The sequence below is a fragment of the Rana temporaria genome, chromosome 7 (assembly GCF_905171775.1).
Source record: "Rana temporaria chromosome 7, aRanTem1.1, whole genome shotgun sequence".
Lineage (NCBI taxonomy): Eukaryota > Metazoa > Chordata > Amphibia > Anura > Ranidae > Rana > Rana temporaria.
Window position 1 is genome coordinate 157528584 of NC_053495.1, and position 14939 is coordinate 157543522.

The window sequence follows — 14939 nt, forward strand, 5'->3', positions numbered from 1 at the left end:
ACTTTTTTGTTGTACCATGTCCTTGGCATATCCTGGTTCCAGAATAGGAGTGTTTGGGTTCAAGCTAATCAGCTGATGCACTTTAAGGGTCCATGCACCCTAGGCAGCAGAAAAGAGCATATTGTACATGCATTTAGGCACGTTTACAAGTATTTTTCCCTAAAATTCAAGAAAAATGCACACTTAAAGAGGTTGTATGTTCACGGCACGGGGCTGGGAAGGAACGGCACCCATGGCCGTTCCTTCAGAGCACATGCACCAGTGACGTTAAATATCTCCTAATCTCCCAGACGTGTCGGGGGTGGAGGTGGCGGGTACTTCGCACAAATTGTCACTGTTTGCAGATGACATTCTGTTGACCATCACCAAACCTAGAATTTCTCTCCCCAATTTGTTGTCACTTTTGGATTCTTTTGCCTTGTTCTCAGGCGTAGCAGTCAACCAGGCAAAATCGAAGGCAATGTCCATCAACATTTGCCCCTCGGATTTAGACTCCCTACGGTCTGCGTTCCCTTTTCAATGGTTGACCTCATTACCCTATTTGGGGATTAAGCTTACCCCGAAGTACTCCGAAATGTATCAAGCCAACTTTCCTTCTTTGTTTGGCAAATTGCCAGCTATGCTCGCCTCTTGGTCCACTCTTCCGCTCTCTTGGTTCGGGAGAGTGGCGACGGTACGTATGACCTATCTTCCCAAACTGCTTTATCATTTTCGGGTTTTACCTGTCCAGGTACCCTCTCACATCCTTAGAATACACCAACGTAAACTTATGCAGTTTATCTGGGGCCCTAAGAGGCCCAGGATTAAGAGGCAGGTGCTTTTTGCACGCAGAATTAATGGTGGCCTGTCGGTTCCTAATTTGCATGCTTACTATACTGCGGCGGGTATCGCTCCATTGTCTCGTCTCCATGAGAAACAGCAAATGCCATTGTGGGCTACTTTTGATTTGGTGGACTCCCACACGACACCTCTAGCCTCTCTTCCATGGCTCCCTCGAGCACATCGCCCGCCTTCTATAGGTCCTTGTCTGGCCCATTCCCTTAGGTTGTGGGATGCGGTTAAATATTCTGCGGGTCTGATCTCCCCTCATCTTCCGCTACTTCACCTCCTTCATAGCCCGTTATTTCCACCAGGTAGGGATAATCCCTTACAGTTTGCATGGTGGACTGAACATGGCTTTGTAGACGTTCATTCTATGCTTTCTCCAACCAAGATTATTTATTTTTCACTCTTACGTTGCTCCCATGATATTCCCCTCAGGGAACACTATAGCTACGGTACTTACAACTCCGACATTTCCTTCAGCGCCTTATCAGATCCCAACCTACCCCCTATACTATGACCCCCTTCGAAAGCTAATGTAGATCGCGCCCCCATTCCCCGGGTCTCATATCTCTGATTTACACAGCGATCATCAATTCTAAGAGACCACCTTTGAGACCTTATCACCTTCAGTGGGAGGCTGAGCTTGGGAAGCAACTTGACGCGGAAGATTGGCAGGCTATGACCATGGCATTGTCTAAATGTTCTACGAATGTTCTCTTTCAAGAGAACGCTTATAAAGTGTTCTATAGGTGGTACTATACCCCGGCCAGGCTGGCGAGTTTCATACCTTCCTACTCTTTGTGTTTCCGTGGATGCTCTCAGGAGGGTACAATGGCACATGTCTGGTGGACCTGTCCCAGGGTATGCAGATTGTGGGTTAGAGTTTATGCGTTGCTCCGCAACCTCTTTGATACCAACTTAAAGAGGGACCCTTTTGAGGCCCTTTTATGGAAACCGATCACAGAGCTTCTCCGCCCTGAACGCCAGTTGGCGGCGCATATTTTTACTGCAACTAAATTGATCATTGCAAGGGCCTGGAAGACCCCGGTTCTCAGCTTCGAAGCAGTTAAAAACTGCATTAATGATATCATGGATAATGAGAAACTTACTGCTGTGTTAGCAGATACCCACGATAAATTTCTCTGGGTATGGCAACCCTGGGTGGCTTGACCCAACACTACTTTCTCTTTGATGAGTCTCTGTTCCCCCCCCCCGCCCCGTGGACCCCCTTCCTTCTTTCTTCTAATTTTCTTTTATTTTTTTTACTTTCTTCTTGCGGTTCTTTTCTATTTCTTTCTCTTTCTCTTCATTGCTACTTGTTCATGCTTTTTCTAGCTGGCTTTCTTTGTTTTCATCCTCCCTTTCTTTGTTGCAGCCATGTCCCCCCCATATATGCAGCCATATCCAGCCATGTCCCCCCCCCCCCCCATATCCAGCCATGTCCCCCCCCCCATATCCAGCCATGTCCCCCTTACCTACATGCTGTCGCGCCGTGCAGCCGCTTGGTTAATACGGGCGGGGAACATTACAGCTGTCTTTGAATAGCTGTAGTCTTTCGCGCCACGCTGTGTATAGACACTCCCCCTTGCTCGGGATTGGACAGTTCACCCGAGCAAGGGGGGATTGTCTATACGCGGCAGGAAACACTACAGCTATTCAAATGAAAGCTGTAATGTTCCCCGCCCGTATTAACCAAGCTGGGATACGGCGGGATGCGGCGCGGCGGGTTAAGTATTCTATTTCGGTATCGGGGGTATTTGCGGGAGTACAAGTACTCCCGCAAATACTCGGAATCTGTCCCGATACTAGTATCGGGACAACCCTAGTCAGGTGTATTCAAAACTTCTCATCAGTAAACAGTCTTATCAGCAGGGAGATCTATTGGAGGAATCCCCCTCCCTCTTTCCTCACAGCAAGTCTGACTAGCACAGATGATAGTGGGGTTCCCAGTTGTGCCCCAAATGGACACAGGGCGATTTACACATAAGAAGGCCTGGGGAAGCTGGACATACAGAGTTTCCAGAGCTCTCCAAGGTAGGCTGAGTTACACAAACCCTGCACCCAACGCTTTACTGTACTTTGTCTCTCTTTATTAATGAGAATTCACACTGCCCCCCCCCCTTTTTGTTTATTTTGGGGGTCAAATATTTTTGCAATATAAGCATGCATCAATGTTCTATGGAGGAGATCCTTCCTGTACGTTGATTCGTGACAAGTTCCAGCAGTTCAACTTCTGAACCTCTATAATTTTATGATATTTCATTCGGTAAACAGTATTTTGTAATGAACTCCATTCCCCTCTGGGATCTGTTATGTGCAACTTATTTACATTTTCATCAACACTTTGCATTTGTATTTTCTCCCACTCATTTCGAGTGACTTTTGTAATCTTTTCTGAAAAGGTTGCCAATAAAAATATATTCAACCTTAAAATTACAATATGGCCTATGTATCTATTGCATATGCTACATTTCCTTATTTGCTCCCCCCCCCCACAAGAGTTGAGTTACCCATTTAGCACAATGTTACTTTAATGGGCAATTGCACGGGTACGCAACGCTGTACACAAAATTTAATTATACATTTTTTCCTCCACACAAATAGAGCTTCCCTTTGGTGGTAATTGATTAACACTGGGTGTTTTATTTTTTGTACTATAAAGTGAAAAAATACCAACATTTTTTTACTTTCTGCTATAAAACAAAAAAAAAAAAAAATTAAGAAATCAAAATTTCTTCATAAATTTAAGCCAATATGTATTGAGCTACATATTTAAAAAAAAAAATAAAAAAAAATCCCAATGAGCGTATATTGATTTGGTTTGTGTGAAAGTTATATCGTTCTAAAACTATGGGAGAGATTATATATATATATATATATATATATATATATATATATATATATATATATATATATATATATATATATATATATATATATATATATATATATATATATATATATATTACACTTTACATACTTCCGAGAGAGACAGTGAGACATTTTACACAAGCAGGGGGGCGACTACAGACTAAAGATTGATGCTGTGCTTGAAAGAAAACTGACATTTGTTGCAGGCAGAAATAGAAAGAAAATCCTATTAATAGATTTAAAGTGGTTGTAAACCCTTAGGCCTCTTTCACACTGATATGTTTTTTCCTGCATTTTCACCTTGCAAGAAAAATGTTTCCCTTTAAATCCTATGGGACTTTTCACACCCCTGCCCTCTGGGTGTGGTTCGCTTTGATAAATCCTGCATGCTGCAGCTTTGGTGCGGTTTTCAAAAACACAGCTTCCCATTAAAAAATAGAAGTCACGCAAAAAATGAGATTAAAAAACAAAACACACACACACACACACTTTGCATTTTTGGTGTGTTTGAGTCTCATGTCCGTTTTTCACAGGTGCCGGCAACCCAAAAATGCATATAAAAACACAGCAAAATTGCATATGCGTTTTTACCACGATTTTGCAACAGAGCAGAGAAGCGACTGGTGATACACACAGATTAACCATTTATTTTGTGTAAAAATCATATTGTTTTTTTTTTTTTTTTAGAAGAGACCATAGGGAATAAAATGGTGGTTGTTGCAACCTTTTATTTTGCACTGTATTAGCGCAGAAATTTTTCAAACATGTTTTTAAAAAAACATAGGCTTTGAGTATAGTTTAGGGCAGGGGTGCCCAACCAGTAGCCCGGGGCCACATGTGGCCCGCGGAGCCTTCTGATGTGGCCCGCGACCTCCTGCCCTGCGATGGAATAGAATACTGTTATTAAAGGTCAGTTTATTACTAAAATCACAGTGTATATATGGGCATATCTGTTCTGCAGTGGTTGCTGGGCTGCTTTCAAACTGACCCGAAGATGCAGAGCAGCGCACCTGCGGGTTACCTGCACTGAGCCATACACATTCTGAAAATGCACCAAACATGCAGAATATAATAGAAGTCTATTGCAAAGTGCAGGAAAGCCAAAGGTACACTGCGTTGGTAAATCACAGCGCATCAGTGTGAAAGCAGCCTTGGGTCACTTTTACATTGTTAGTCCGACCCAATTGGACCCTCCATTCACCTCTGAGGGGTGACAGATGTAAACCGACATGTGTCCTACCTCCAATCAGATCCACAAAAAAAAAAAAAAAGGGAGTATAGTGGCCTGTGTCCGTGTCAGCTCTGCATATGCAGAGCAGACATGGACCTACCATCCACCCGCTCCATTCATTGTGGCCCGCGACCGGTTACCAAGACACTTAAGTGGCCCTTGCGCTTCAAAAGGTTGGACACCCATAGTTTAGGGGCTGCTGCGGTTAGGAGAGGTTTAATCTCCCTCTCCTGAATGCGGAAGAATCATGTTAAGGATAGTTTTTTGGCCATGTTTTCCCATGGCTGGCGGTCATATTAGGCTATATGTACATAAAGCCTTACAGCTGTAAAAGGGGAACGCGTTTCAGCGGTGGAGTTGTAAAGAATAAAAAAATTCTCACCTTAATGCAATCTATGCATTAGGTGAACAAACATCTGATGACGCCGCCCCCTGAGCCCCCGTTTTACTTACCTGACCCCTCGAAAGTCCCGCGCTCGGTCCAGAGATCCTCTTCGCCGCTCAGCCTAGCCGCTGATTGGCTAGAGCGGATGGATTGAGAGCAGCGCAGCCATTGGCTGGCGCTGCTGTCAATCATATCCAGTGACGCGCCGAGGGTCAGGGCCGAGTGATACAGTGAGCGGCTATGGCCACTCACTGTATCACGGGAGTGGGCCGCAAAGACTCACCACCATGCGAGCGCTCTCGCATGACTGTGGCGATTTCTTGCTGGGGAGGACCAGAGACAGCCGCCGAGGGACCCCAGAAGACGTGGATCGGAGCCACTCTGTGCAAAACAAACTGCACAGTGGAGGTAAGTATAACATGTTTGTTATTTTAAAGCAAAAAAATACATACAATTTTTTCCTATAGTAACCCTTTAAGTCGTGTCTGAAACGTGTTGGCTGTTATACATGTTTTAGCAGTAATGGATGCAAACTGTTGCAATGCAATTATTGGATGCCGATCCGAACGCCGACTTCACCTCTTGCAATTCGTGTCACCTGAAGCTTTGGCAGCTTGCAAGTCTGAGCTTGGATGTGGAAACGCAGAAGCGCCAACACACCTGTATTCAACAGAGCTAGAGGCTGTCAATCTGGGGTGCCACGGTTCACAACCACTGCTATAGAGGGATATGCTTTTACGTTTTGTTCATATTTCAGGTCTGAGGTTTACAACCTCTTTAAAAAAAAGGTTTATATGGTCATTATATTTGTAATAATACTCTTCAACAAAAGGGACTAGTGTAAGTGGAAAGCAGACCTCCAGTAATGCAAGGCCAAAACAACAAAAGTATAGGATTGAAAGACTGTCTATGCAATCACACATCAGCCAATCACATTCAAAACGTTCATTCTCCAAGTTTGAATCTAAGCAGCAGCTCTGAGAAAACACCCACCTCCTACTTCAGACACTGGATTATATCATACAGCATGCCTTCTTACCATTTGCGTTTGCCTTCATAATCAAAGAAACCTGGCTTCGAAGTATTGCACTTTCCAACCTTCACCTGCCAAGAAAGATAAAATACTGTTAAACGTTGCTATGTACTCAACCAATGACTCAGGGCATCAGATCTGGTTGTCCTTTAACAACTGGTGTAAGAACTATCAGCGGATGCATAATGACCAAAAGAGAGACCGGGGTCTCTGTGCGGTTCTCATCACCTGCTAGTATCCGGTATTAAAGGGGTTGTAAAGGTTTGTTTTTTATTTGCTAAATAGGTTATTTTAACCACTTGCCGACCGCGCTATAGCAAAAATACTGCTACAGCGCGGTCGAGTTGTTGTGACACGACATCCCTGGGACGTCCTCGTGCACTTCCTCGTTTGCGCGCCCCCTGAGACGCGCTCGCGGAAGTGTCCATGCTCGCCGGGTCCAGGGGACCAGACGCAACACGGATCACGGTGAAGAGCCAATGATAGCGGCTCTTCACCACCTGATCACTCCCTCCAATGAGGGAGCAGAGAAAAGTAAAAAAAAAAAAAAAGGTCTTCTCTTCTCTCCTCACATCGTGTGAGGAGAGAAGTGATTTTTAAAGTGAGTGCCATCTACATTGTGCCCAGCAGTGCCACTACACTACCCATCAGTGCCCCTACAGTCCCAATCTGTGCCACTACAGTCCCCACCAGTGCCCCTAAAGTCCCCATCTGTGCCACTACAGTCCCCATCAGTGCCACCTCTGCCACTTCAGTGCCCATTGGTGCTGCTAGTGTCTGTCAGTGCCGCACCAGTGCCACTACAGTACTTATCAGTGCCACTACCCCCTTTTTTTTTTTTTTTTTTTTTTTTTTTTACCAAAAATATGTAGCAGTATACATTTTAGGCCAAATTTATGAGGAAAAATTTCTTTTTTGCAAAATGTTATGATAGAAATGAAGAAAAATTCATTTTTTTTTTACAAAATTTTCGTTCTTTTTTCATTTATAGCAAAAAAAATAAAAACCGCAGAGGTTAATCAAATACCACCAAAAGAAAGCTCTATTTGTGGGGAAAAAAGGCCAAAAATTTCATTTGGTTACAGTGTTGTATGACTTTGAGTTATTGTCATTCAAAATGTGAGAGCACAGAAAGCTGAAAATTGGTCTGGTCAGGAAGGGTGTTTAAAGCGGAGGTTCACCCATAGCCAACACCTTTTCCCCTTAGATTCCTGCTCGTTTTGTCTAGGGGAATCAGCTAGTTGTTTTAAAATATGATCCGTACTTACACCCGTTTTCGAGATGCATCTTCTCCGCCGCTTCCGGGTATGGGCTGCGGGAATGGGCGTTCCTTCTTGATTGACAGTCTTCCGAGAGGCTTCCGACGGTCACATCCATCGCGTCACGATTTCCCGAAAGAAGCCGAATGTCGGTGCGCAGGCGCAGTATAGAGCCGCACCGACGTTCGGCTTCTTTTGGCTACGAGTGACGCGATGGATGCGACCGTCGGAAGCCTCTCGGAAGACTGTCAATCAAGAAGGAACGCCCGCTCCCAAAGACCCATACCCGGAAGCGACGGAGACGATGCATCTCGAAAACGGGTAAGTACAGCTCATATTTTACTACAAATAGCCGATTCCCCTAGACAAAACGAGCAGGAATCTAAGGGGAGAAGAGAAAAAAAAAAAGAATTGGGTGAACTCCCACTTTAAGTGCCCAGTGGTCAAGTGGTTAAGCTAGTGCATTGTTGGTTCACTTAACTTTACCTTCCATTTCCCTTCTAAATGTTTCCCCCCCCCCCCCTTTGTCTGAATTTCTCACTTCCTGTTTCTCCTCAGTAAGCTTGCCCCCATCATCCATGGGGGTTAGTAAGCCAGAACAGCTTACTGAGGAGAAACAGGAGGCGAGAAATTCAGACACAAAAAAAATAATAATTTAAAAAAGGGAAATCAAAGGAAAAGGTAAGTGAACCATCAATGCACGAGCCTAAAGGAACTTATTTAGAGAATAAAAAAACCTTTACAACCCCCTTTAAACACAGGAGGAAAAGGCAGTATGAGCACATGGTCAATAGAGGGCGCACTGGGGACTCGGTGTCATTACTTGCTTATAGCAAGATATATATCATGTATGATGGGGAGGGCACCACATACTAGAATAGAAACACTGACCCAGCAATGCATGATTGAAGCTAGCACTGAAAGTATGATGAATTAAAGTGGAGTTCCACCCATTTTATATACGTGCTATCCATGCTATCCCCTTTGAGCATGCTTTTCTCAATGAATTGTTTTATTTTGTATGCAAATACCTTTTTTTATTCTTATTTCAGGCGCTCTTCCGGCAGCGGCCACCTAGGCAATTAGGTCACTAGACGATTAGCAAGACCTCCTGGGATAGCGGCGTCATGTATCCCAGGAGTCCTTGCAAATCGCCTACTGACGTAATCTCACGTTTTTTTCCAGACCGGAAATGACAGGAACAGGAAGACTTTCTCTGGTTGCTATAGCGAGGGGGGCGGGAACTTTCCCTAACATATTTATAGCAACCTGTCAGAAAGAGGGAGAGCTGCACAGTGGCATTACTGCGCAGGTGCGAGAGGTGCATGCTGGGTAGCCAGCTGCATGAAAATTAACACAGGAGAGCTTCAGATGCCCACAGCCAACATGGAGCCTGCCTGCTTCTGAGATCTGGTTAGTAAGAAAATATTTCTTACAAAAACTACTACACATGTGCTAAATATTAAAAAGGTACATGTTTGGACAAATACAGGAAAAAAAAAAAAAAACAGTTTGGGGGACTGGAACTACGCTTTAAACGGCATACATGGAAGTAGCATTAAGGGCCAGTTCACACCAGACGCAGTTCCGTGTGCGTTTTTTTCTGCACAAAACGTATGCACAGCGTTTTCCCATGTATTCCAATGGTTCTAGTTCACACCATTCAGTCGGTTTCCAATGCAGAAACTAACCGGAAACTGACTGCATGGTGTGAACTAGAGCCATTGGAATACATGGAAAACACTGTGCGTGCATTTTTTAGTGCAGAAAAAATGCACACAAAACTGTGCGGAACCGTGTCTGGTGTGAACTGGCCCTAAAAATGTGTCTTTTGTTTAAAACCATGTCATACTTGCCTGCTCTGAGCAGTGGTTTTTGCACAGAGCAGGCCCTCTTGGCGCCCCCCCCCCCCCAATAGCAAGCAGCTTGCTATGGGGGGGCACTGGTGCCTGCTTGCTCCCGAACCCTGCTTTATGCGTCCATAAGACTCACTCAGAGCCTCGGCTCGGTCTGGTCCCACTCTCTCCTCATTGGCTCACTGGCTTTGATTGCCAATGGCTCCCCTTGCTGTCTCAGCCAATGAGAATAAGAAGCCCCTGGACAGCCGAGGCTCTTGTGTACATCGCTGGATCGAGAGGAGGCTCAGGTGAGTATTAGGGGGCACCTTCAGCCTTTACAACCACTTGAAGAGAAGATGGTTTTGAGACTGGCGCCATCCTAGCAGCTTGTGGCTGGCATACAAGGCATTCTGGATGTAACAGCTATGAACAGACTCATGATGGAGGCATCGGTACTTGTGTGCATTATATTACTTGCACCAGGCTTAGCATAAGATAGTGAAGAGCCAATGAGGTGACACATGATAAACAAGCTCTATAGCTCCGGTGAGGCGGCTCCCACACAGCAAGGCTTCCCTGATAGGTACCCAACCATAGAAATACAGATGGGAGAACCAGACCAAAACCAGATGAAAGAGTCCAAGACGTAAGGCTCCATTCACACCTAGGCGTTTTAACGCCTGAAGCGCGACGCTACAATACGCCGGAGGGTCGAAATTACATTAGTCTCTATGGAGACTGTTCACATCTCAACGCCGAACGCTGAAATGACGATCGCCTGAAGCTCAAACAAGTCCCGGACCCTTTTTTGTCACGCGTATCGGGCGTATTTGAGCGTTTCCATTTCCCATAGAAAGTAATGGAAACGCTCGATTTAAGCGACTTGCGCGACAACAGGCGTTTGCTACGGGCGTTTCGTCGCTTTAATCAATAGAACTTGTCGCCCTTGCAGAAGATTAAAAAAATCTACCAACATAGCAACAAGTGATGAAAAGATGATAATTTTTTTCCTATTGGCTAAAGTAAAAAACATCGGACAACGCTGTATGCAAATACGCGCGACAAAGCGCCGGAAAAAAAAAACGACTGCCGCTCAGGTGTGACTGCAGCCTTAATGAAAAAAAAAAAAAAAAAAAAGTCCAATAAACAAACACTGCCACTGGGGGTTTATTTACGAAAGTGCACTTGGAAGTGCAGTCGCTGGAGATCCGAGGGGGACATGCAAGGAGAATAAAACCGCATTTTAGCTTGCACATGATTGGATAATAAAAATCAGCAGAGCTTCCCCCTCATTTCAGATCTACCCCTCAGATTTACAGCGACTGCACTTTCAAGTGCACTTTGTACTTGTAGTACAAAGAGGATTTGCTTTCTGTAAAAAACCCCCAAATGTGTTTCAGGGACAACACTGCACCCCTTCACCAGGGTCAGGGACAACACTGCACCCCTTCACCAGGGTCAGGGACAACACTGCACCCCTTCACCAGGGTCAGGGACAACACTGCACCCCTTCACCAGGGACAGCACAGCATAACATGTGGATACATCCAAAGGACCAGTACTGAGCTCTCCACAAGGACAAGAACTTGACAAGCATTATGTGCTGAGCCCTGATGAAGGGGAGTGGTCAAAACGCGTTGGAGAGTTTTTATAAGACTTTTTTTGCCAGCAATCAAAATGATCTTGGACTCTTCCATCCGGTTTTGGTCTGGATTTCTATGGTCGGAGGTACAGAATACAATGGCTGGAGGAGGCAGGGGACACAAGATGGATGGACTTCTAAGAAACTTTACCTGCCTAGTCTGGACATAACAGATGACTGGTGTGGGGGGCACAGGACCGGCCCCATTACACTGCTTATCCCTGACATAAGGTATGACTGGTGTGGGGGGCACAGGACCGGCCCCATTACACTGCTTATCCCTGACATAAGGAATGACTGGTGTGGGGGGCACAGGACCGGCCCCATTACACTGCTTATCCCTGACATAAGGAATGACTGGTGTGGGGGGCACAGGACCGGCCCCATTACACTGCTTATCCCTGACATAAGGTATGACTGGTGTGGGGGGCACAGGACCGGCCCCATTACACTGCTTATCCCTGACATAAGGTATGACTGGTGTGGGGGGCACAGGACCGGTCCCATTACACTGCTTATCCCTGACATAAGGTATGACTGGTGCGGGATCAGATGAGGGATGAAGATGACGCTGGGTGTCTAGCTCAAGAGGAAGGAGGACACATGGGGATAAGGATGACACTGGGGGGGGGGGCATTACCTGCCTGCATTTGGCATACAGTATAAGAGATGGAGGGGCCACCTGGAGGATGACTTTAGGGGGGGAGGGGTCAATACCTGCTTGTACCTGGCATACAGTATAGGAGGGGGTCACATAGCAGGGGGGCCCACACAGGGAGGGCGTCACGTAAGAGGGGGCCACACAGGGAGGGCGTCACGTAAGAGGGGGCCACACAGGGAGGGCGTCACGTAAGAGGGGCCACACAGGGAGGGCGTCACGTAGGAGGGGGCGTCACGTAGGAGGGGGGCCACACAGGGAGGGCGTCACGTAGGAGGGGGGCCACACAGGGAGGGCGTCACGTAGGAGGGGGGCCACACAGGGAGGGCGTCACGTAGGAGGGGGGCCACACAGGGAGGGCGTCACGTAGGAGGGGGGCCACACAGGGAGGGCGTCACGTAGGAGGGGGGCCACACAGGGAGGGCGTCACGTAGGAGGGGGGCCACACAGGGAGGGCGTCACGTAGGAGGGGGGCCACACAGGGAGGGCGTCACGTAGGAGGGGGGCCACACAGGGAGGGCGTCACGTAGGAGGGGGGCCACACAGGGAGGGCGTCACGTAGGAGGGGGGCCACACAGGGAGGGCGTCACGTAGGAGGGGGGCCACACAGGGAGGGCGTCACGTAGGAGGGGGGCCACACAGGGAGGGCGTCACGTAGGAGGGGGGCCACACAGGGAGGGCGTCACGTAGGAGGGGGGGCCACACAAGGAGGGTGTCATGTAGGAGGGGCCACACAAGGAGGGCGTCACGTAGGAGGAGCCACACAAGGAGGGCGTCACGTAGGAGGAGCCACACAAGGAGGGTGTCATTACCTGCTTGTACCTGGCATACAGGTAGAGGAGTTGCTCGGTGGTGGCCACATGGGCCAGGTTCTGGGCGTGTCTGGCGGCCTGCTCGAAGTTAGCGCTCAGCTCCTCCCCCTCCAGCAGGAAGTCCCCGAGATCCCCGCACCCCCCTGAACAGGCCTCCCCGGAGCTGAACTCCTCTAACACCTCAGGAGACGCCATGTCCGGAGCTCACACACACCCCGCCCGCATAGTCTGCCCGGACACCGGACCTGCACCGCCGGACTGACACCTTTTCCCCACACTGCACCGGTACCCCGGCGCCTACTGACATCCGGGATTTTAAACTGGCAAAAGGGTACCGCGCATGTGCAGAGCCCAGTACGGGTACCCGACAGTGCGCATGCGCGGTGCTGAAAAACACGAGACTGGCTGGGTATTGTGTGCTGTCAGTGAGATGTCATCATGTATAATGTGGAGGAGAATCGTCATCAAAATGAATATCCTCTCCTGTAATCTCATTCTATGTCCACATCTACATAGAACACCCCATTCTGTGTCTGCAAACACCATCCGTGACTTCTGAATGGCAGCTTTTCCCTAATTTATACATGGATTATTATACAGGATTTATATACTGTACAGCCCTTTATATATATATATATATATATATATATATATATATATATATATATGAGATGATCACAGTAGCAGAGTGTGTTGTATTGTAATATCATCATCAATTTGGAGCTTAAAGTCCCACTCCGGGCAACTACAAGATGATCCCTCGCGGTGTGACTGTGCCCACGCTGCAAGGGCTAACTGCTGGTTTAGGCCTGGAGACAAAACAAAAGGGGGACATACTAAAAGGAATAACAGAAGGGAATGCCCATAGACTTTAACAGGGAGATAGAATGCCCATAGAGAATAATGGAACAAAATGGAATACAAAAGGAGATATTCTTACCCGATCCTCATTTCTTCCCTACAGCTAGATCGTCCCTCCCATGTCTGCACACTCTAGCGGTAAAAGATCCCAAAGTAATCAGGGCCGAAGCATGGTCCAGAGCCCTGCATTGGATGTGAGGATGCTGAAAGACAGTCCAGCGCCAGAGTACGGGGAACAGAGGATCGGGCATTCAGACGGGCATGTTTGCCCGCACAGAGATGCAAAGGTGTTCCATGCATCACCATGTAGGCAGTCCCATTAATGCCAATTGTGATGCAGCGTCTGCATGGACACACCCTTTGCTCCAAATCTGACAGCTAGGTGGTTTCGCAATCACAGACATTGGAGCAGATTCAGGTACCTGCGCGCCTAGTTACGGCGGTGCAGCGTATTGTATTTACACTACGCCAACGCAACTTACAGGAGCAAGTGCAGTATTCACAAAGCACTTGCTCCGTAGGTTGTGGCAGCGTAGTGTAAATGGGGGCGGCGTAAGCCCGCGTAATTCAAATGTGGAAGGGGGGCATGTTTTATGCTAATATGTGATGACCTGACGTGATTTACGAACGGCGCATGCGCCGTCCCTGTACATATCCCAGTGTCCATTGCTTCAAATGATGTCACAAGGACGTCATTGGTTTCGACGCAAACGTAAATTACGTCCAGCCCTATTCGCGAACGACTTACGCAAACAATTCAAATTTCGAAGCGGGAACGACATCCATACTTAACATTGGCTGCGCCACCTAATAGCAAGAGCAACGTTACACTGAAAATGACGGGAGCGCCACCTAGCGGCCAGCGTGAGAATGCACCCTAAGATACGTCGGCGTAAGAGACTTATGCCAGTCGTATCTTAGGCTAATGTCAGCGTATCTTGCTTTCTGAATACAGAAAGAAGATACGCCGGCGCAGATTTGAATTTACGCGGCGTATCTATAGATACGACAGCGTAAATTCTCTCTGAATCTAGCCCAGTGTTTTTTGGTGACACTCACCAGCATGCATGGAAGCAGTGGCTGTGTCCAAGCAGCTGCTGTATCTCAATTGACATGAAAGGGATTGCCTAAATGGGGATGCACAGAACACCTGAGCAGAGCATCCCTGAGTGGGCAAACACAGGCCTATGCCTAAGTACACTTGTATGAATGAGGCCTAAAGCCCCGAACACACAGGCCGAATGACAAGAGACATCAGCCGGTTAAAAAAACAAATGTCTGACATTGTGCCCGTATGTATGTCAGTCTGATGGTCCATTTGGCCGGCTTCTGTCAGAGGAGCATTCTGGAAAACCAGCAGCCCACTGTCTCCCAATCAGCGCTCTCAGCCAATGGCAAAGAGCGCTGATTGAAGGGTTCTGGCAAGGGGCAGGGCATCCCCCTGTCAGAACACAACAGCTCAGTGGGGGAGATCGCTGCACTAACTTTTCATGGTTAGTACAGCCGATCCGACCAGAGCGAGCT

At 47.3% G+C, this 14939-nt stretch overlaps 1 protein-coding gene across 1 annotated transcript in view; it reads right to left on the bottom strand.

The window, feature by feature from the left end:
• Positions 1-12899, bottom strand: part of ACBD6 (acyl-CoA binding domain containing 6) — a 133238-nt gene extending 120339 nt beyond the window's left edge. The window contains exons 1-2 of the mRNA XM_040360239.1: positions 12555-12899; positions 6352-6416 (exon numbers count right to left, since the gene is read on the bottom strand). Of these exons, the coding sequence (XP_040216173.1) occupies positions 6352-6416; positions 12555-12749 (260 nt within the window). The 5' untranslated portion in view covers positions 12750-12899. The remainder of the gene's footprint in view (positions 1-6351; positions 6417-12554) is intronic.
• Between the last annotated feature and the right edge of the window lie 2040 nt (positions 12900-14939).